The sequence below is a fragment of the Cladophialophora carrionii genome, assembly GCF_000365165.1.
Source record: "Cladophialophora carrionii CBS 160.54 unplaced genomic scaffold supercont1.6, whole genome shotgun sequence".
Lineage (NCBI taxonomy): Eukaryota > Fungi > Ascomycota > Eurotiomycetes > Chaetothyriales > Herpotrichiellaceae > Cladophialophora > Cladophialophora carrionii.
In genome coordinates this window covers 45,461-66,307 of record NW_008481831.1, presented here as the reverse complement: position 1 = coordinate 66,307, position 20,847 = coordinate 45,461, and the positions used below count along the sequence as shown (strand labels likewise).

Below are 20,847 nucleotides of genomic sequence, written 5' to 3'. Positions count from 1 at the left end.
CACTTCTACTGGACGTCCAGTCATTTGAGAAACCGTATGCATGGCTGGTCACCATCTCTATGACTGACTCCCGCGAGTATAATCGAGCGCATGCCTGCCCTACCTGTGTCGTGGATGGACTCATCTAGATGGCCTCAGGAGTCGCTCGACTGGGCATCCTACGCCTACCAGCACCTCGCGCCCAGGGTTAACGTCAAAGGTCGAATGGCGCTGCTCGTTCTCGTTTTTGTCGTTGGGGCTTTCGCATGGTATGGCACTTGAATGTCAATGCTCAGCGACTCCGGCTAACAGTCTAGGCTGCTGTACCGTGCGTATCAGGTTCTCACTACCTCGAATGAGATCCTGATCGAGAAACTCGGCCTCGACATCCCACCTGCGCCCGTCCTGGTTCTCGAAGGAATCTCCTCACAAGAGATTCACCTGTCCTGGAAATATGCAGAACCGTCATCGTCCGTACAAGAGCACCATGTCGAACTCAACGGGTCCCTCATTGGGACTACGAAGAAGACCGAGATGGGTGCCGTCATCTCGGGACTCTGCCCCGGAACCAAATACGCAGTCCGCATCTTCTGCATAAGCACGAGTACCTTCCAAACTCCTAGCGCCGCCTTGCACGTTCGTACCCACTATCTTCCAGAAGACATCGAGGCGCCGGAATTTGATCCGACCGTCAAAGGCGTACCTGTCCGCAATGCCTCCCTTAGCGCCCCACTGGCTGCGCCCTCAATGACTCGTGATCTCAGCGGGGGACAGCCTCCGGGTAGGAGGGGCACAACTGGGCGAAAGCCGTCGCCCGCAGGGTACGTTGTCGATGCGCAGGGCCAGGACGGGCCCAGAGGCGAAGAGGACGAGGAGGACGAGAATCTAGCGGAGTTGTCGCAGAAATTTCAGAAGATTCAGCAAGAGATTGATGGTGTCGAAGCTCTAATCGAAGACGAGGATAAAGATTTTGAGGCTAACATGAGGGTACTAGAGGCACGGCGAGATGAGCTGAAGCAGGCCCTCAAAGAGCGTGATGAGCAAGCCAGTGATCTTCGAAAGCAAGTCAACAAGGCTGAATCTCTCAGTCGGACCGCTCAAAGCGAAAAGACCAAAAAGGAGCGCCTGCTGCAACAAAAGGAAAACGAGCGGAGGAAACGGCGCGACGACATTTCTCGATGGGAAGAGGCGACCGCTGCGATGAAGGAAGAAATTGCCGGCATCGAGAAGCAGAAAGCCGCCATCGAGCGGCGGACTCAAGCGGAAATCAGGGAAATCCGTAGGAAGATCGAGGAAGAGCAGAAGGAGGTCGCCATACTCGAGGAAGACAACAAGGAAAAGGCACTCCAGATTAAGGTCCTGGAAGACGAGCGGCAGTTGCAAAACGCAGACGAGGAGACGGACGAGACAAGAGAAGTTGATCGACTTGACCGTGAGCGTGATGAGAGATGGCGAGCCAGATTCAATACTATGCAGCAGACCTACGCCAACCTTTGGGCCGAGTTACAGTTTGTCAACCAACAGGTCATGTACACCCGGGATCAAATCAAGCAAGTCGAGACAAGGAAAGCCAACACTATGGCATTCACGCCTATCGCACCGCTGGATATGGATGCCATTCGGCGCGGCAACAGACCAGTCCGACGACCACGACCTGCTGGCTCGCTTGGAAGTAGCATTTCTTCGCCACGCGGTCCCTTCGCAGGACCTGAGCCGTTCCCTCCCGGATTGCACTATGCATCGGCCACTACTTCTTCGCCAACTTCGAATGTGCAAGGATACTTCAACTTCTCAAACGGCATGACATTGACGGTGCCTGGGGAGATGGCCCCGTCTACCCATGATGATCTCGACACGATTTCCTCGATCCCAATGAGTCCTCGTGCAGATTCGCTCTTACCTGCGGATCTTCTTGGAGATGAATCTGCTGATGATATCCCCGATGTCGAGCTGCCTGAGCCGAAAGAGAAACCAGAGACCGGCATCACGCCTTTCCCGAAAATTGGATCGCCAATATTACATCCGGACAGCGGTCGGACTGAGTCTCCGAGTGTCGGTTCGTCGTCCGGGCAGTCCTTCTCGAGTCCCATGCAGACGTCGGCACCAGTCGAAGCCGATGAGAAGTCGTCTAGCTCCGACAAGAAGTCTGAAGAACAGGCAGAGGAGGATGAAGTCATCCAGCAACCGAAGAAGCCCAAATACACGTCCATGTCGTCCATGTTTGGTCTGAACAGACAACGTGGGAAGACTCTAGCCGACCAGCCGCCCATTCTTGGGTCGCTCAAACCTGGTCAGAGCCAGTCATTCCCAAGAAATGTGGAAGGCTTCGATCCGAGACTGGAGCCTAAGCGTCGCCTTAGCTATGGGGGCAACTGGGCATTCCCGGGGTCGGCACTTCTGCATAGCAGCGAGGCAGAAGAGAAGGAGTCGGCCATGTCGCGCTTCGCTGCCACCAGGCGCGCATTCGGTTTCGGCGGATTTGGAAAGTCGGCAGCGGCTTCTGCAAATTACGATCCTTTCGCAATCAGATCGGCGTCCTTTGACCCTGGTCTTCGAGGGGACACTTCGTCTCCTCGCCCAGCATCGACTTACTCTTTCGACAAGTTGCCGCGGCCGTCAATGGAGAGCCAATTCCGTGCCTGGAACGACAAAACAGTGCTGCGGAATAGTCCTTTAGCACCAGAGTGGGGTTCATTGCATTCCTATTCTCGCAGCCATTCGCGCCGGCCGTCAATCGTCCACGGGTCTACGAGCAATCTGTCACTTGCACACGGCGACGAGGAAGTGATCGAACCGGATAGGAAACCTTCTCGTCCGCTGCAAGCACCCATTGGCACGCGGCCCGCGTCATCTCAGCAGTCCTCGACACCCAAATTGAACCCAGCCGCCCCGTCATTTACCACTTTGTTTGGCCGGAGGAGTGATAAGGGCAAGGAGAAAGACAAGAACAAGCCCAAGGAGTCGAAGGAAAGGGTGAACGATCTGGAGGCAGGGTCTCCGCCTGAGTCCAGGAAATCCAAGGACGCCAATTCCCTTGCCGCGACCGTGTCCACGCTCGACTCTGAGACGCTGGACCGGACCCAGTCTGCGACCAGCGCTCAATTGTCTGTCGAGAACGCCCCCGCGAAGCCAACATTCATTTCTAAGATCACGCGCAAGGCCAGCAGCAATAAGTTTGGAAGCTGGAAGGAAAAGAGCGGCGGCTTGTTCTCGAGAAAGGATGCCGCCACCCCGAACGGTGACAACGAGGATGAACAAGGCTCGACCGATAATCTTGGAAAGAGTCTGGAAAGCATCTCTACGACGCCGACCACGGAGGAGAAGAAGGCCAGCAGGACGAGTCTGAGCAACTGGAATTTCATGCGCAAAAGCAAGAAAGGATTGAAGGAGGATTTGACGGCCAGCGAGATTAGTGAAAGTAGTGAAAGAGCGAGTGAGATTGGCGAAGAGAGGGACGATGAGCTTGAAGCTTGAGTTAAGGCGTGAATGTCCATGATTCAGATTAATGTTGCTATGTAGCATGCTTCCGCATATCAAGTCGTCTGTGATGCAAGTTTCTCGCTCTAGATCCGTGTCCTGATGCCGAGTGACTCAGTCTTGTCTCATAATCTCATTGCACCTTGCACAGTTCAACCACCTCACTTTGCACACATTTGGGGAGATTCTTGGTGTAATTCGTGGTCGCAACCAGAAATGACAGTGTCCCAGCCACGGATATCCCAACGCGAATTTACAGATGGCCAATTCAAAGTCGGTGGTACATCACGTCTCGCGTGTACAAGATCTAATTTGGGCATAGGTATGAATACGTGCGCAATTTTGAGCGCGACGAGATCCTGCTGCCGAACACATGGATCGTCGTCAGGATTGATGGACGAGGCTTTCACAAGTACGTTTGTCCACGCTTTTGCAGGAGCAAGACTTTTCAGAATGCTTCGAGGGATGTCATCCTAGAACGATCTACTGAACGGGACGCAGGCTCTCCAGTCATTATGGCTTTAAAAAACCCAACGACCCGCGGGCGCTGCGCTTGATGAACCGCGCCGCCACGCACGTCGTCCAAGCAATCCCAGAGATCACGGTCGCGTACGGTGTGTCGGACGAGTACAGTTTCGTCCTCCAGCGAGATACGACGCTCTTCGAGCGGCGGAAAGACAAGATCGTCACGACCGTCGTGAGCAACTTTACGGCGGCTTACGTGCTTGGGTGGGGCGAGTGCTTTCTGGGAGAGGTATCCCTCAGAAGCCAGTCAGAAGGTCCTGCCCACGGGACGACCTTGACCATGGAGATGCTGCCGACCTTCGACGGCCGCGCCGTGTGCTACCCCAGTTGGGAGAATTTGCGAGATTATCTAAGCTGGAGGCAGGTGGACTGTACGTTCATGGCCTTTTCCTTGACCGACAGCCTGTAATGCTTCTGGCTCTCCCTTTCCGAAACCAATCTCACGCGGGCTATCCGATTCTGCTATATTCCGGTTGTGCTTTGTGCTTTGTGTTGTGTGTTGTGCTGTGTGATGTTGACCGAAGTGGCAGGCCATATCAACAACCTCTACAACACGACATTCTGGGCTCTCGTCCAGCAGGGAGGCATGACGCAGACTGCTGCGGAAGAGCACCTGAAAGGCACAGTCTCCAGCGACAAGAACGAGATTCTGTGGTCAAGATTCGGCATCAATTACAACAATGAGCCGGAGATGTATAGGAAGGGATCGGTCGTCTTTCGCGAGTATGCTCTAGAGGACGAGGCGAGCACAGGGGGAGCTGGGAAGGAAGGCGAGGCGGGGGTCGATGTAGGAGATGATCCGGGCGAAGGTACAGGGGCGTCAGACCCGATCTCGAAGAGGCAGGCTGAGAAGGTACGGAAAGCCAGACGGAAAGCCAAAGTCGTGACGAAGCACGTCGATATTATCAGGGACGAGTTTTGGATTCAGAGGCCATGGTTACGTAGCGGCAGGCCCGGTCGGCTGCTGGAAGACCAGCCCGGGTCCTGAAGCCTCATCAAGGTCGTGCATTGGTGCTCTGTACAGGAGAGACCTGAAAGGGCGTAAAGGTACCATGAACAAATCTTGCATCGTCATTAGCATGGCGCATTAGATAACCTGAAGAAGCAACCGCTCAGAGGTATCAATTCGAGGGTCCTGCAACCCTCTCAGCCTTCCTCCGCTTGCGCTCCGCCTTTCGTGCAGCCTTCGCAGCAGCATCTTCCGCGTCAAGCTCGGTCTTCAGCTCGACTTGTTGGCGCTTTTGCTCTTTCTCCTCGATCCGCCGCCGCCGGCGCTCTCGTCTTTCCTCTTTCGTCTCAACACGCTCGCACTTCTCTCGTCGTGCTTGGTCTGTCAGAAGCGGCGTGCCTGCTCCGATCTCGGCCTTTTCTGATTTCCGCTTCTTCTTCTTTGGCTGCTGCGTCCGCACTTCGAGGTATTCGCTTATTTGCTCAAACTCTGCAACAGGACTTGCGCGCATTGTACCACACCGACGCTTCTCGTCTTTGTCACGGAGGGCGAAGAAGACGCCGGCTTGTTCGAACTCTGAGGTGACCTTATCCTTCTTCACTTTGAGAATCTTGGTCGTGTCATCTGCCGTGGCGTCTTCTCCCAGCACATTGCTCTTCCGTTTCTTTGACGACCGTGCAGGTATTTCCACTTTGTCGATCGTTCCCTCCATTTGCTGGCCCTTGACGAAGAAACTGTACAGCCCGCCATGTCTTCCGGCATATTCTCTTGAGGTTGGGGTTGATCTCCCACTGCTCCTTTCACTCTCACTCTTGCCGATATTTCCCAGCGCACTCTCGAATCCCTTCAGCCACCACTCGTTGCCTGCCTGAGGCTCATGTGCTTTCTTTCCGATTCCGAATCTTCCTTGCCGTTGAGAGATGGAGAGTGGTTTCACGCGACCGGTGCCGTTATTGCCAACTTTTGCTGGGTCGTAGGCAAGCCCTCGAAGGCCTTTTTGCTTGTACGGTTTTGAATCGAGCGAGTGGCCGGGTCCCGCCCAACCGAGGGCAAGCAAATGGGCGTGGGCGTCCATTCGGGCCCGATCTTGGACTCAAGGGATCCCTTGCATTGAATGCCGGGATTATTAGAGGACAAGAGATAACATGTCAAGCAGAGCACACAGGAGCACACCACTTATTCGCTCGAATCTAGAAATTTTGGCAGCGGGAAAACACCGGTACAGGTATCGGGCGTTTGGCAGCAACAGCCAGAAGGACGAAGTAGAACTGTGGCTGAGGTAAGTGGCTGAACGGTGCCACCGGCCGCAGTCACGTGGTGACACACGCCACAGTCGAGCCACGATATCTCGAGTGAGGCTTCGGTGTCTGAATGCATCTTCTGAGTCTCGCTTCATGACTCGGTCACAACCATCATCCAACTAGAAGTTCTCTCTTGGGTGTCACCATGATCTTCACATGGTCGTCTTTGTGGTTGATGAGTTCCTCAAATCCTTTCTGTACGACGTCGTCCAATGCAATCCTGGCGGTCACCAATTTCTCGAATCCCTCGAACTTCCCTGCCAATTGTTAGCTACAGTGCGACGTCAAGACAGAGACAAAACTTCTACCTGCAACGTAGTCGTCGACAGTCCTCTTGAAGTCTGACTCGGTGTAACTCATAGAAGCCCGAAAGATGAGCTCCTTCCTCATGAAATGTTGCATGGGAACAATGCACTGCTTGATGGTTAGATGTCGAGCTCTCGCGCGGATCATCCACGCACCTCTGTCTCCCAGCCGGCAACGTTGACATATGTTCCTCCTCGCCGGAGAGCATTCATGCCGTCCATCAGTCCCGGCATGATTCCAGCACAGTCAAAGACGATATCGACTCCCTTGCCATCTGTCAGTTCTCGACATTTGTCTCCGATCTTAACCTCCCTCGGGTTCAGGACGACATCGACAAACTTTGCGGTCTGCTCTTGCCGTTTAACGGTAGGCTCGCTGACAATGATATTGCCAACCCCGGAGGCCTTCAACACGAAGATGACGGCGAGACCAACAGGACCTCCGCCAAGTACGAGAATGTTCTTGCCGCGATAATCATCAAATCCGGATTTCCTCACCGCGTGCATCGCCACCGTCAATGGCTCGATCAAAGCAGCTTCAGACAAGGGCACAGAGTCAGGCAAAACGTGACAGAGTTCCTCGTTGACGGCAACGTATTCGGAGTAGCCTCCTCCATCGTTTGAATTATACCCCAGAAAGCCCCATCCTTCGCAGATATTTGTGTCGCTGCTATTGCAGGCGTGGCACTTGGAGCAAAATACGCGTGGATCGACCATCACAGGCTGGCCAACCTTGAGATTGCCGTTTGGCGCAACTTTACTGACCCGACCACAGAACTCGTGTCCCATGGTGACAGGCAAGACCGCCCCAGTCAAAGGATGTGGGCGCTCTTTCGTCGGAATGACCCGTGGCCCTGATCGTAAGTCAGACATACACTCGACGAGTAGTCGTTGGGAAGCTCGACCTACCGACCAGGTACTCGTGCAGGTCCGAGCCACATATCCCGCACCATTCAATCTCGATCAAAGCCTGTCCATCTCTGATCTGTGGCGGCTCAACCTCGTCAACTCTGAGATCTCTTCGCCCGTGGAACCTGGCAGCCTTCATTATGTCAGAATGGCACGAAGTCCTCTTCACGGGTTCGTCAGTGCTTTGGAGGGGTCCCAGGGATATTTACTCATGAAGACCCACGAGTACACGCCGTGTTCCCGGCTGGAGCCATGTGCCGGTTCAACCCCGACCGAGGTGCGCGGTTAGAGACCCTCCCCACCATCAACTCAATGCTGACACACAGCAGCCAATGAACGAAGCGGGTTGAAGCTGAAATACTTTTCAGGACGTTGATTGGAAAGGTACAATCTACAAAACCTCTTATTGTGTACGTACTTCTCTTCCGCACTGACTCTAGCCTACACCGAAGAGGGGACGAGCAGGATAGGTGCTCAACGGCCTGATCGTCCAGCTAATCGATCGTCCAAGGTACGTCCTCCTGTCTGGTGTACGGTGCTAACCTAGAACTGTCCTTCATGATCTCAGCCTCGACGCGTCCATTCCCCAGGAATGACCACATATTGTTGTTGAAGTATCGGAAGTTATAGTGCTCCCAGCGGACCACCTTCATGGTCTTCATGTAATGGAGGTTCTACCAGCATCAGAATGCGAGGCACTTCGGACAGATCCTGCGACTTACCGAGCCTGCCCAAATCCATAACTTCCCACCCGGGATATTATTCTTGTACCAGCTACTGCATGTTAGCCTCAGGTCCCTCGCAAGGCGACTCCAGGAATACCTCTTGCAGTCAAGGTTCCAGACGCTGCCAAGGTGCCATGCGTCGATATGCTCGTACAACTGCTTCACGGGTTCCATCTTAACTTCCAGTGCCCGAATTCCCTCCTCTTGCATCCGCTTCACGCATTGCAATATGTACTCGACCTGCACTTCATGCGAAGGAAGAGCGGAACCATTTGCCCAGTTGCCGCGGACGCCGTTGATCACGAAGTAGTTGGGGAACTTGGGCACTGTGACGGCCAGATAAACATGGGGCTCGGGGTTGAACTCATCTGCCATGTTGACCCCATCAACCCCTAACACCTTGAAACGAGGCGCGAAGGCGAGATTGAAACCTGTGGCACAAACGAGAATGTCGACCTCGTGGAGCCTGCCGGTGTCATCAACAAGTCCTGTCGACGTGATCTTCGTGATTTCATTGTGGACTGGCTCGACATCTGTGTCGTTGTCAGCCAGATTCTGCGGTACGGTTTGAACACTGACTGTCTTTGACAAGCGCTTCGAGATAACCGTCACCCGGTGTCAGTCTTCGGCCTGCACAAGTTGTCAACAACGGATCTCACGGATTTAGCAGTCCACCCTACATCCAGGCGCCCATTTAGGAATCAGCCTCTCCTTCAGCTCATCATGGCCAGGTCCGATGCGGCGATGCATTTCTTCCCGGATGAGTTTTTCTGCCATTTTCGACGTTTCCGACCCTGCAATGAACAGATCGAATCGAGAATTGAATCCTGACTCAAGCTTGTATCGATAATCGAACAGTGCCTGCCGATCCTCGCGGAAAGTCCTCTTCTCCTCTTCGGTATACCAATATTGCGCTTGCGGATTTTCCTTTTGGGACTCGTCTGGCGAGTGCTTCTTGTCTTCTTCTAGGATGTTGCCTCCAACAGGTGGCGAGATCCACGTCACCGATCGCATGAATGCTGTTACCTTTTTGGCCGTCTTCTGCACCTGGGGAATGATTTGAATGGCCGACGAACCCGTCCCGATTACCGCCACCCTCTTATCCGCATAGTCAACCGCTGGAACCTGTCAGTACTGGTGCACGGATGGGGCACCAGACTTACAAGTATCCCAGTCTGCGCTGTGGAGCATCGTGCCCTGAAAATCATGCAATCCCTCAATTTTGGGCCCTATCACAACATCAGCATCTTATGCAACCCATCAGAGCGTTGGAGTCCACATTTCCAGTCGTTGAGGAATCCAGTGCCATTGATGAAGACATGGCACCAGTCGTCAACCTTTTGACCTTCTACATCAATCTCGACCTCGTCTGCGAATTGTCAATCCCTGGAGTACCCAAGGCTACGTCACCTCTACTCACAAATGCCTTTCTCTTCGACCCAGACAGCCGATTGAACTCGGGAGTTGAGCTTGATGAACGGGTGAAGTTCGTATTTGGTCGCGAAGTCCTCGAAATATTTTCTGATCTCGGGCGCATATGCATAGAACGTCGACCAGTTCGGGTTCGGCTCAAATGAATATGTGTACGAGTGTGCGGGAATATCACAGGCGCACCCAGGATATCGATTCTCAAACCACGTTCCGCCAACACCCGGATTCCTACCTTGATGATCAGTATGTTTTGAATGCACTCGGGAGCCGACAAGAACCGACTTCTCATAACAGACGAGTTCATAATCCTTGAAGCTCTTTTTCAGCTTGTATGCCACCAACAAACCCGCAGCGCCGGCGCCAACGCAGATCACTCTTATCTTTCGTCGCTGAGAATGCCATTGAGGCTCCACAGAATAACCAGGTTCGCGAACCATGTCGAAAAGCTAACGCTGAATATAGGCAAAATGGCTTGTCGAGACTTGGACAACATGCAACACAAGAAAAGATATAACGAACTTCCCCCACTATCTTTCAAGAAGGTCGAGTAGTTGCTCCACCTGTGCCGTGTCTCTGATTCGAGTTCCGCTCACAGGAGTGCCTGCTATTACCTCTGCCGAGCTCCAACCAGTCAAACTCATCGAGGAGGGCTAGGGGAAAGGCCGGGACGGCTTTGCTATGCTCTTTACCATGCTCTGCACGCTCCACCCATCGCACGAGTCGGCAATCGACTAGTTGCGGGGAAATCAGAGCAAACAGCAGCTATGGGGAAAATGTGGGGCGGAACCTGAGAGAGAGACAGCGAGGCTGCAAACCCCATAAGCACAAGGTCGGACTCCGTTGGAGAAGGGCAGCGGCCAAGGTGAGATATCCGGACGAGGCCCATATGGGCGATCTGGGAGACGCCTCTTGGAGGCGGCAAGAAGAGCAGCTCATATCCTCGGTACTATTGCGCCGACTTTCACAAATCACAAGATAATATCGCAGGGCGTTCCTCTGCTAGTTTGCGTCTTGCCTCGGTTTCCCATCCTTCCTGTTTTCCAGCAGCATGGTCTTTCGGTCTGGGCCAGTTGCACCAGGCGTCGCCTTCGTCACGGGCGGTGCCCGGGGGCTAGGAAATGCGATCGGCGTATCGTTCGCAAAGGAGGGCGCGAGAGGCGTATGCCTGGTCGACATTCAGGACGATGCCACGTTCGAAGAAGGCAAGAAGGCCGTTGAGAAATATGGGGCAAAGGTATGGCTCGAGATCGTCACAAATGACCTTCACCTCATATGCTATCAATAGGTCTTGTGTATACGAGCAGACGTGACCAAGGAAGAGGACGTGGAGCGAGCAGTGAATGAAGCAGTCAAGGAGTTCGGAAGAATCGATTACGCAGCGTCAGTTCCCATGTTTGGCCTTTTACCATTTTTATCTGCTGCCATGAGAGGAACGAGTCACCAACGCCCAAGCAGGAACTTCGCCGGCATTTTTGGTACTACATTGCCAACCTGGGAAATGCCCGCCGACGCTTTCAGGCAGGTCATGGAAGTCAACACAACAGGCGTTTGGTTGTGCAACAAGTACCAGTTGCGACAGATGATGAAGCAGGATTCGGTCGAAGTGTGAGTAGGAGGATATCTAGGAGGCTCATGCAGCACTAATGGGATTCAATCAGTGAGGAGGGCCGGCCGCCGCAGCGAGGGTCGATTGTCAATTGTGCCTCCGTCAGTGAGTCTCCCTGCTCTTCCACGTTCGAGACAGTGGCATCCCAGAGTCTCGAGTATCTTGTTTTCAAACGCTATGGATAGAGGATAACGAGAGCGGCAGATTCGATCCAAGCTGGTGCGGGGACCACAGGATACACGGCAGCCAAGCATGCTGTTGCAGGCCTTACGAAAGCTGTATGCTAGGAGAGCCCGACACCTCCGTCGTTGTTACCGCAACTGATCGCTGTGTTAGGCCGCCCTTGAAGCCCGCGGCCATGATATTCGTGTCAACGCCGTGTCGCCCGGCTTTCTGCTCACCAAACTGCTCGACCCTTTCATGGAAAAGTATGGGTCAGAGCAAGGAATGAAGCAATGGGAGGTACATGAGAAGAGACAAGGCCGGAAGGCGACTTTTGACGAAATTGGTGATGTGGTGGTGCTTCTCAGTACGCCCAGGATGAGCCTCGTCGTGGGCCACAATCTTGTCATTGATGGGTGCGTCGTGTCTGAACCCCGTCCGGGGTTACTGCTAATGACTTGTGCAGGGGCTTCACAATTAACGAGAGGACGGACTAGGTCTGCTTCGCTGCTCTCAGCCCAATCGGTAGCTGTGCACGTGTTTGATTTGAACATCACGAAGCCCGCAGCCACTATCACGGTCTGTTTCTTTCCGCGGTGTTCTTTCACTGTTTGGACCCTCTTCGTCTGCTTGCTGATAACTCCGGAGCGCGCGAATCGCCGGTCAATATGCTCGTGATCTCTGCAGTGACGGGGTCGCTTATAGCGACCAGCTCTCTTTCGGACATTCCATTGAGCTCGGATTGAACGCGGCAATATCGTGTTGCATTTCGGGGAATTTCTTGAAAAAGCCGGGTCGCATCGTCCAGTTTTTGAAGTTGTAGGCGTACTCCAGGAATGTCTTGGACACCTACAATGCCATTAGCATGGGAAGACGGTACCATCGAGACAGCGGTACGGAGAAATCCCACGATCCGGATGCTGCTGATCGACAAGACCTACCTCATAACGGTTCTGCACCTGGTTGTATGCAAAGATATCCCTGTCTGGATAAGGCCAGTAGAAGTTGAAGTTCTCTACAAATGCTGCAGAGAAGTCGCCCGTAGAGGTGTACTTCTGGTATTCGAAGACAAGTCGGTCACGCAAACCAGGCCTATCGGGTCAGCATTCAATCTCGACGTTGATTCCAAGGCTGACGCACCATATGAGGAAGTCAATCACTGCAGGGTGCTGGATCTTCTCCTGGGAAGGCCTCGGCCGAAGGAAGACGGGTACTCGCTCCAGGTTCTCCTTTGTTGGATCTTCTCGCCACTGGATCAGCGTTTGGCAGACTGCAGTCTTGTGAGCATCCCAGTTGCATGGTACGGTAACCGCTTAGCAAGCACATACCGTACATGAGAGCAATCCTTTGCGCTTTGGAAGTCCACGTGCCGAACACGCGCTGATCGACCTGTCTCAGCGAGCTCCAGATCGGATGATTAGCTTCTGGGCCGACATTATTCCAACCCCATATCACCGCCTTGAACGGTACATGCATGTCGAGTGTGGATGTGGTCGCGGTCCGTCTCTTGACGTAGTCCAGACAGTTGATAAACGCGCCATTGGAAACCTCCCATTTCTCGAGGTCTGGTGCAACTCTCACCGTGTCGTAAGACGACGGGAAGCGATAGTCGAACGGGGAGGGAGCAGCTGACTGCCAGCCGTTGTAGCCGGAGGGCGGGCCGAATTCAAACATTTCCAGTAGCGTGTTCGGACTGAAATCGAGGAGTTCGTGCAGCGTATCGGCTTGTACTTCATCAGAGGCTTCCATGCCAGGATCCAAGCCAACATTGGCGCCATTAACCACCTCGATTACCTCCGACGTGCCCGTTGATGACACCGAAGTGTGTCGAAAAGCAGGGGCTGCATCCTCGAGCGTGGCCGAAGGACTCGCAGGGAAGGTCCCTTGCTGGCAAATACATTTGGCCTGCGTGCTGCAAACACAGGCCTTGACTGCTGATTGGCCTTCCACCAGGTCCTCCGTGGGAAGCACCGCCTGGTCGATAACCGTCCGCATTTTGACCAAGGCATTTCGGAGGCGATTGTTGTCGTTGCGCAGGTTGTCAATGATGCGCGTCAAGTTTATGATTTCGCCGTGCTTGTCGCCAGCTTCAAGGCTGCTTAGTCGCTGTTCGAGATACGCGATCCTATTCTTGGTCCTTTCTCGCGTGGCTCGCTGAGCCAGTCGGTCCTGAATCCGCTTCCTCTCCACTCGGCCGTCGTCGGGATCCCGCCGGCGAGATTTGGTCGTTTTGGGCGTGGGCGCCTCCATGGCTATGACATGACACGCCGAGTCCTTACTCAGCGTCCGCGAGAGCTCATGAGTTATGGTCGACAAGTCCTTCTGACATGGTGCTGCAGAGTCAGGATGTATGTACCCTGTCGACGGTCCTGGTGCGGAGACCGAGGCTTCGAACACCCGAGGGCAAAGCCTTCGTTAAAGCGGGTCTGGAACCAAAGAGGGCTGGGGAGCCTCCACATTACCCTGGGCTTTCCCTTATAGGTCGGTCTCCACGTCCAGCTTAAAGACGAGCTTCGTGGTACCCAGTACATCAATTCGAAGCGGCCGAACGGTGACGCGAGAATGCCTCGGAACATACCTACACTAGGTACGCTCTTCTATGGGCACGATCTCCGGAAGTTCCTGTCTTGTCGCAATTTGGACCGAGGCTATGATGTCATGTGCGTGTGCCCTCATTGTTGCTCGTGCCTACCACCTCCAGCGCAGGCGCGAAGTACCAGGTACTCGTACTGGGTACGGGCAGGTACGAGCACCAGCAACATGACGCTGCCACTAATTCCTGCAGTGGTCGACCGTCTGAACCTGTGCTGTCTGTCTCCTGCTTCGCAACAAAATGTACACGTCACATCCTCGCCTTCTCCCGCTGTCTGGCGCTGCTACCGGGTTCAGAGTATCCTTTTCCGCGGCCCATACAGAACTTCGTCTCCGCTCTCCACTCTGAGTCCTTGAACGTGGAACGTGAACGACAGCGGGCTGCCTATTGTGCCTCAGAACGCTACGACAGTCGATTTCGCAGAGTTTCTGCCAGAGAGACAATTGAGATTCACAAATGCAGCCCCTGGCTTCGATTCCCTGGCGATTGGCGACTTCAACCCGGTCGCTCCTGGGGGAAACTTAGATGTTTGCGTCCTCTCCCTCCCTGAATATCTCTTTCCATATGGTTCAAACCGACCTGAACGACCAAACCCTTGTGTCAGTACTGCACTCCCTTCACGGTGATATGATGCCTCAGTCCGTCCGACTGCCTACCTGAGCTAACGAGGGTGACTCCATCGGTATCAATACCCACCTAGATGCTCGCGAGATGCGCCGTTCACAATCTGACATCTTCTTGGGTCGAGAGTGCTCGAAGTAGATTGCTGTGGCCTCCACGACAAATCGGAGAAGCAGCCATGTGTCCGGCTGCTGCACAGGAGTGGTACATATCCTCAATGCAGGTCTCCGTGGCAATGCCGGCGATCGTCTTGTGCTTGGAACCATGGAGCACAGCCTTCTTGAAGCGAAGGACAATCTCTACGCCGATACGCACCTCACCATGATATCCAGTCTTGAGCATCGTGCAAACGTGGGCCTCCAAGAGATCGAATCTCTCGCATGTTCTGCAGGTTCCTCTGGGCTATTGGAGGCCACTCGCCGAATACAGTGAAAGAGGAGGAGATCGCGGGTTATATCGCTCGAACCCTGGTTCACCTGGCTCCTCACTAATGCTTGTGATAGAAGCTGGTCGATGGCACAAGAATCCTGAGCCCGTTTCACTAGGCGACCTGGACAAGTTATCGTTGGACATGTGTTCATGTAGCCACGGTTAACCCATTCATTTTCGGTCATATGCGCTACAGGTGATACTCGGGACCGAGACAACCGGTGTAGCCTTTCTACTGGACTGGCTCGACCTATGCAACTTCCATCTCGACACCATACCTGTGTCGCAATCTTCCATCGATTGCGCACGCGTAAGCCGCTTTAGGGACTATCTTGTCAGATATCCAATGGAATGCCAAGCCTGGAGAGAATTCGGTTCCCTTTGGCGCAACAGCCCCAGATTGGGCACCACTTCCGCGAGAGCGGACTTCTCAAATGATTTTCTATCCTCAGTGTCCATGTACCAGGATTGTGGCATGCGAAAGCCCGACGGTATGCGCGCGCGCTGCTGACTCCCTAGCAGCGAAGCTGAAGGTATAATGTTCTGCGGCAGGAAGCGAAAGGTGCCACGCTATACGTGCATGACTAGCATCCACCTGGCGCCGTGGAGACTGCGGGGCATCAGTCACTTGTCACACCCTTCGACCTCAGCACCCGGTCAGTGAAGCAGTCAATCATAGCTGCAGCTCGTTGAGTGCGTCGACTGGTATCAATGCCTAGCCTCGTCGCGAATTTGTGGTTGTGTGCGCCTGCCCAAGGGATTGCGGAGGCTAGCTCCAGTCCCTTCGCAGAGTTGATGGCATGTCCCAGAATCGGTACAGCATCTACCCGGGCCCACAAGCACCAAGTCGTCAGAAACAGCAGAGACGCCCACAGAAGAGCTTCGAGAAGAATGGGACTCCGTCCGTTCGAAGGCGAGTTCGCCAACCGGAGCCTTCCCAGTGTCAGTCGCTGGATCGGCCATATCCATCAGCACATCAGCGTCGCTCTGCCCATCTCGTGACGAGCTTGGAGAGGTTCCACATCCTGATTGGGAGATATTGCCATGCACAAATCTGCCACCTCACTACCGGTCGAGGCTGCAGCTCTCCCGTGTGATAAAGGGGAGGGTTGGCTGCTCCGCTGCCGGCCCCTGCTTCCCTGCACTTAAGAAATTTGTTGTCATATCCACGAGAAGGGCCTAGAAGCTGAAGGGACTCGCGGCCAACGCAGATGGTAAGCACATTCTGGGGGTGTTGGGGGAAGGGTCTGGGATGTTCTCGGATAACAGAAACCATTCGAACAGCTGAGTATTGGGCAATGGCGGGAGAGTCGATAAATCACAGACAAGCATGTCGCTGCATGATCAAGCACAAAGAACCCAGCCTCACTTTTTTGGCCATTCACACTCTTCCAACGCATTTTGTCGGCTGCCCAGGCCTCGAGCGGCTCCCTGCGGTAAGTCTGTGCGTGTCAGCTGTGAGGCTCTAGAGGGGTATATCGTGAGACTCAAAGTATTTCTATTACCACCGCATGTCTAGACCTCTTTCTGTCTCTGCACGGCCTCATCACTGTCGTGCCCAGCACGGCCCTCCGTGAAGGATGGATCCTCGTCACCGCCGACTATACGTCCGGGAAGTATACCACAATCCATTTCGCACCTATTGTCACTAACAAATGTCTAGGTGGTGTCAGAGTCCCCGGATTGAGTTGGTCGTTGGTGAAGATACGACTTCAAGCGAGGGCTCGTTTCTATTTCCTCGGGAGCTCCTCCGACGTCGCTCACGAACCCTCCAGGAGCACGTCAAGTTGCACGATGGGAAGGCGGTCCCCGTGCCTGATACCTCCGTGCAAACCTTGACGGAATTCTTTATCTGGAGTAATCGACCCGATCCGCATCTGGAAGACCGCCTGAGTTTCCCGGAAGTCGTCAATCTTGGTATCTTCGCCTGGAAATACCAAATCTCCGCTCTCAGCAACCAAGTCACAGACAAGGTGCGGGCGAATCTTGCCAGTGGCGAGTGGCAACTGCAGGCGGCTATCGTGGACGCTATCTACCAGGCCACGGAACCCGGCAGCCCGCTACGAGAAGTTGTTAGGGCTGCGTTGGGGCAGCTCTCGCGCTCGGTCATCGCCGGCCAAGAGTGGGAAAGCACATTCAGAAACAACCGCGATCTTGGCTGGGACTATCTCAGGGCTGGGGACAAGGAGTGGGCTCGTCAAGACTACTTGTCAGGAGTGTGCCGGTTCCACAATCATGACGGCATCAAGCGGCAAGAGGGTCTTTGTGATGGGTGTCCCTTTGCCGAAGCCGATTGCTATCCGGATTGGGGGGAGAATACCGAACAGGACTTCGAGACCTCGAACCGCGAAATGCCATCACAACCAGAGCATCCCGCAGAGGAAGGTTTCGAGGAGCCAGGAATCGTAGCGCCAGAGCCTGTGTCAGCGTCAGAGCCAGTACCAGCACCGGACGAGCCATGCCCGGAACCAGAGCCAACATTTGACGAGCCAATGCCAGAGCCGGAGCCTGTGCCAGAGCTGGAGCCGGAGCCTATACCGGAGCCTGTGCCAGAGCTGGAGCCGGAGCCTGTGCCGGAGCCTGTGTCAGAGCCAGAGCCAGCGTCAGAGGCAGAGGCAGCAATTGAAGAGTCAACGCCAGAGCCTGCATTTGCAGAAACTCCAGTCGCAGAAGTACCGGTTGAAGAGGTGCTTCTCGAAGAGTCAAAGCCTGTAAAGGTCAATGGACACCTAGGAACGGTCGAAGACGTTAACGGCCTCGGCATGAATGGTCACGTCGATTCAGAGCACCCAGAAGAAGTACTTGAGGAGGCAGACGGCACAGAAACACCACACGTCAACGGAGCCCGAGCAGGGTCCCTTGCTGAGGAGGAATCACTGTACCCAGACTCGCTGTCGAGTGATCGGGAGATCCTTGGAGCTGTACCCCAGGTGAACGGAAAGATGGTGGACAAGGGCAGTGTGAAGGCAGTTGTAACGGCAGTGCCGGAAGCTGGAAATCGTAAATTGTCCAAGAACCAACGAAGGAAACTGGCGAAGAAATTGAGCGGTGGGAATTGACTTTGACGAAGGGCTTGGGTGAGTAAAAGTGCGGAAATTTGGGCATCTCATCGGGTCCGTGCTGGTGTTCGTCTGTACCGTATCTTTAGTTATACGCTCTTTTGACGGATCCCAACCGCTTCAAGTCGAGTATGTAGTTCCCAGTCCGTGACGCAACCCTGCATCGGGCTGATTATTCAGCTTCGATTCTTGCAGATGTGCTGGGAACACTTTCAGCCAGCCTCACTGCTTGATGGTCGGCTGCGAAGATGGTTTGGTCGAGCAACAACGATGTCTCGCTTCAGCCTCAACTAAGACGAGGGGTTTGAACCAGCCCTCTGGTCATTTAAGGCCACACTCAGAACAATGTGAAACTTGCTTCCCCCGCGGCCACGTCATAATCGTGCAGGTCTGGCCGAGTCTCTGTTCAGGTCACGGCAGCAACGATTCCTCGTTCGACTGCAGACACTAGGTGTTTTCATCTGAGTCCGACATACCATGCAAAGCGTGTGGTGGTGTGGGCCATGCAAGCTCGTGTTCCAGCTGCCCTTTTCCCGAAGCTGGTCGCAAGCTCATGCATCTCTTCACATGGCAATCGCGATCGTCCTCAGCTGTGCTGTTTGACTTTCAGCTCAGCCCGGCCCTCGACTTGCCGCCATGGATATCGCCTTCCAGTTGAGCTGATAAGCTGGGAATGCTGCTCCTCCAACCGCATGGGAACTTCTTGCGCATCGCTCACCATTCTTCCGCATCCCGACTATGGCGTCTCCCGGCTTTGACAAGCGTAGAGCCTTCTTCAACCGTGTAGCGGGCAAATTTGGTGTTAGCAATAAGTTTCCAGGTACCCCAGCCCTGGAAAGGCTCGGAGACGAAGCCTATCCTATGCGTGACAACATGCCTGCTGCTGACCAACATGGCTAGGACTGTTTGAAGCCAGAGCCGAAGATGACCGCAAACCAACTCCGGAGAACTACACGATGCTCCAGTTCTTTGAGTGGTATGTCCCCGCCGACCACAAACACTGGCAACGCCTGCTTGGCGCTCTGCCGGAGCTGAAGAAGATTGGTATCGACAACATCTGGATACCTCCTGCTTGTAAAGCTTCGAAGCCAGAGGGGAACGGCTACGATATCTACGATCTGTACGACCTGGGAGAGTTCAACGCAAAGGGCTCCGTCGGAACAAAGTGGGGTACAAAGGAAGAGCTGCTTCAGGTTTGCAAGAAGACAGACGACCTCGGGATCGGCCTATACTTTGATGCTGTCTTGAACCACAAGGCAGGCGCAGACAAATGGGAGACGACCAAGGTCGTGAAGGTCGACCCGAACGGTAGGGAGAGCGGAACATGCACTCGATGCAGCACTGACCAGGACAGACCGCAATCGTGCTATTTCGGGACCCTATGACATTGATGCCTGGGTAGGTTTCGACTTCCCCGGACGAGGAGACAAGTACAGCAACCAGGAATACCATTGGTACCATTTCTCAGCGACAGATTACGATCAAAGAACCAAAGAGACTGCTATCTACAGGATCGAAGGAGAGAACAAGCATTTCGCAACTGACGTGGACAACGAACGAGGCAATTACGGTGGGTACGCAGCAGCAATGGCTTAGAATGTCTGCTAACCAGTTCAGACTTCCTCATGTTTGCCGACTGTATGTCATTCTACTTCATCATATTGCTGTTGCCATACTTCTGTCGAAGCATCGTCAACCAGAAGAATATCCAACCCCAACCTTTGCAAAAGCTGACTTCCTGGACCCATAGTGGATTATGCGCATCACGAAGTGCGAACTGACGTTAAGAATTGGGGTCCATGGGTGGCGAAGGAGTTGGGTCTTGACGGGTTCCGCTTTGATGCCATTAAGGCAAGTCTCCGCCTCGAAGTACCCGTGGCTGCTAACGAGCGCAGCACTACTCGGAGGGATTTCTTCTCGAATTCGTTAGAAATCTGGACGCGAAGCTCGGACGAGACACTTTCTGCGTGGGCGAATTCTGGAAAACCTCACGAGAATCACTTACGGCGTATCTGGACAAAATGCACCACAAATTCACCTTGTTTGACGCTCCATTGGTCGAGTCCTTTCGTCGCGTCTCAATGACCCCAAGAGCCGACCTCCGTAGCGTCTGGGACGGCACACTCACCCAAGTCGAACCGTGGAACAGCGTCACGTTGGTCATGAACCATGACACACAACCCAGTCAGGCGCTTCAGATTGATGTCGCGGATTGGTTCATCCCTCTTGCTCATGCCTTTATCCTTCTGCGGATCGATGGCTACCCGTGTGTCTTCTATGGCAACATTTATGGCATCAAAGGTGGTGTTCCGGACGACTGGAGAGGTCCGTCGGCCGGTGGCAAGATCCCTGACATGGTTTTGGCTCGAAAGCTCTACGCTTATGGGGATCTCAATGACTACATGGAAAATCCCAATTTGATCGGGTGGGTCAGACGAGGAACCTGGGACAGGCCAAATGGCTGTGCCGTTGTCCTGTCCAATGCAGAGATGGGTCAGATCCGAATGTATGTGGGAACTGAACACAAGGGCGAGGTCTGGACTGACATTATGGGCTGGGAGTCTGGGGAGGTTCACATCGGAGATCATGGCTTTGGAATGTTTCCTGTCGGGTCATGCAGCGTGAGTATCTTTGTAAAGAAGGATGCCCCGGGAAGAGAGAAGTTTGGGAAGTTCAACGACCAAATCTATGCGTGATCTGTAGCTCTGGGAGAAGGGAAACGCCAGGAACCGGCTTGTTAGTGGTTGATGAGTTGAAAGGGCGCAACTGTCCTCGA

General features: G+C 54.0%; 9 protein-coding genes across 9 annotated transcripts; 5 read left to right on the top strand and 4 right to left on the bottom strand.

Annotated features, from left to right (window-relative positions):
• Nucleotides 1-90: 90 nt before the first annotated feature.
• On the top strand, nucleotides 91-3,453 carry G647_06983 (uncharacterized protein; the record flags this gene model as incomplete). The annotated part of the gene is made up of 2 exons (XM_008731300.1): nucleotides 91-248; nucleotides 297-3,453. 2 exons carry the CDS (start codon nucleotides 91-93, stop codon nucleotides 3,451-3,453), a joined length of 3,315 nt encoding a protein of 1,104 aa, XP_008729522.1.
• A 262-nt stretch (nucleotides 3,454-3,715) lies between these two features.
• Nucleotides 3,716-4,969, top strand: G647_06982 (uncharacterized protein; the record flags this gene model as incomplete). The annotated part of the gene is made up of 4 exons (XM_008731299.1): nucleotides 3,716-3,729; nucleotides 3,779-3,868; nucleotides 3,958-4,352; nucleotides 4,512-4,969. 4 exons carry the CDS (start codon nucleotides 3,716-3,718, stop codon nucleotides 4,967-4,969), a joined length of 957 nt encoding a protein of 318 aa, XP_008729521.1.
• Nucleotides 4,970-5,102: 133 nt separating this feature from the next.
• Nucleotides 5,103-6,005, bottom strand: G647_06981 (uncharacterized protein; the record flags this gene model as incomplete). The annotated part of the gene is made up of 1 exon (XM_008731298.1): nucleotides 5,103-6,005. One exon carries the CDS (start codon nucleotides 6,003-6,005, stop codon nucleotides 5,103-5,105), a length of 903 nt encoding a protein of 300 aa, XP_008729520.1.
• A 337-nt stretch (nucleotides 6,006-6,342) lies between these two features.
• On the bottom strand, nucleotides 6,343-7,584 carry G647_06980 (chlorophyll synthesis pathway protein BchC; the record flags this gene model as incomplete). The annotated part of the gene is made up of 4 exons (XM_008731297.1): nucleotides 6,343-6,488; nucleotides 6,540-6,645; nucleotides 6,693-7,390; nucleotides 7,446-7,584. 4 exons carry the CDS (start codon nucleotides 7,582-7,584, stop codon nucleotides 6,343-6,345), a joined length of 1,089 nt encoding a protein of 362 aa, XP_008729519.1.
• Nucleotides 7,585-7,939: 355 nt separating this feature from the next.
• On the bottom strand, nucleotides 7,940-10,038 carry G647_06979 (uncharacterized protein; the record flags this gene model as incomplete). Its single annotated transcript, XM_008731296.1, has 9 exons — nucleotides 7,940-8,119; nucleotides 8,168-8,219; nucleotides 8,268-8,703; nucleotides 8,750-8,800; nucleotides 8,851-9,288; nucleotides 9,334-9,399; nucleotides 9,450-9,539; nucleotides 9,591-9,829; nucleotides 9,884-10,038. 9 exons carry the CDS (start codon nucleotides 10,036-10,038, stop codon nucleotides 7,940-7,942), a joined length of 1,707 nt encoding a protein of 568 aa, XP_008729518.1.
• A 611-nt stretch (nucleotides 10,039-10,649) lies between these two features.
• G647_06978 (uncharacterized protein) lies at nucleotides 10,650-11,866 on the top strand (the record flags this gene model as incomplete). Its single annotated transcript, XM_008731295.1, has 7 exons — nucleotides 10,650-10,835; nucleotides 10,887-10,981; nucleotides 11,057-11,206; nucleotides 11,260-11,312; nucleotides 11,412-11,485; nucleotides 11,544-11,785; nucleotides 11,836-11,866. 7 exons carry the CDS (start codon nucleotides 10,650-10,652, stop codon nucleotides 11,864-11,866), a joined length of 831 nt encoding a protein of 276 aa, XP_008729517.1.
• Nucleotides 11,867-12,068: 202 nt separating this feature from the next.
• On the bottom strand, nucleotides 12,069-13,619 carry G647_06977 (uncharacterized protein; the record flags this gene model as incomplete). Its single annotated transcript, XM_008731294.1, has 4 exons — nucleotides 12,069-12,218; nucleotides 12,311-12,461; nucleotides 12,510-12,639; nucleotides 12,698-13,619. 4 exons carry the CDS (start codon nucleotides 13,617-13,619, stop codon nucleotides 12,069-12,071), a joined length of 1,353 nt encoding a protein of 450 aa, XP_008729516.1.
• A 3,048-nt stretch (nucleotides 13,620-16,667) lies between these two features.
• Nucleotides 16,668-18,071, top strand: G647_06976 (uncharacterized protein; the record flags this gene model as incomplete). The annotated part of the gene is made up of 1 exon (XM_008731293.1): nucleotides 16,668-18,071. The coding sequence occupies one exon, from the start codon at nucleotides 16,668-16,670 to the stop codon at nucleotides 18,069-18,071; it is 1,404 nt and encodes a 467-aa protein (XP_008729515.1).
• A 738-nt stretch (nucleotides 18,072-18,809) lies between these two features.
• On the top strand, nucleotides 18,810-20,767 carry G647_06975 (uncharacterized protein; the record flags this gene model as incomplete). Its single annotated transcript, XM_008731292.1, has 6 exons — nucleotides 18,810-18,936; nucleotides 18,972-19,379; nucleotides 19,426-19,641; nucleotides 19,689-19,709; nucleotides 19,822-19,926; nucleotides 19,962-20,767. The coding sequence occupies 6 exons, from the start codon at nucleotides 18,810-18,812 to the stop codon at nucleotides 20,765-20,767; spliced, it is 1,683 nt and encodes a 560-aa protein (XP_008729514.1).
• Between the last annotated feature and the right edge of the window lie 80 nt (nucleotides 20,768-20,847).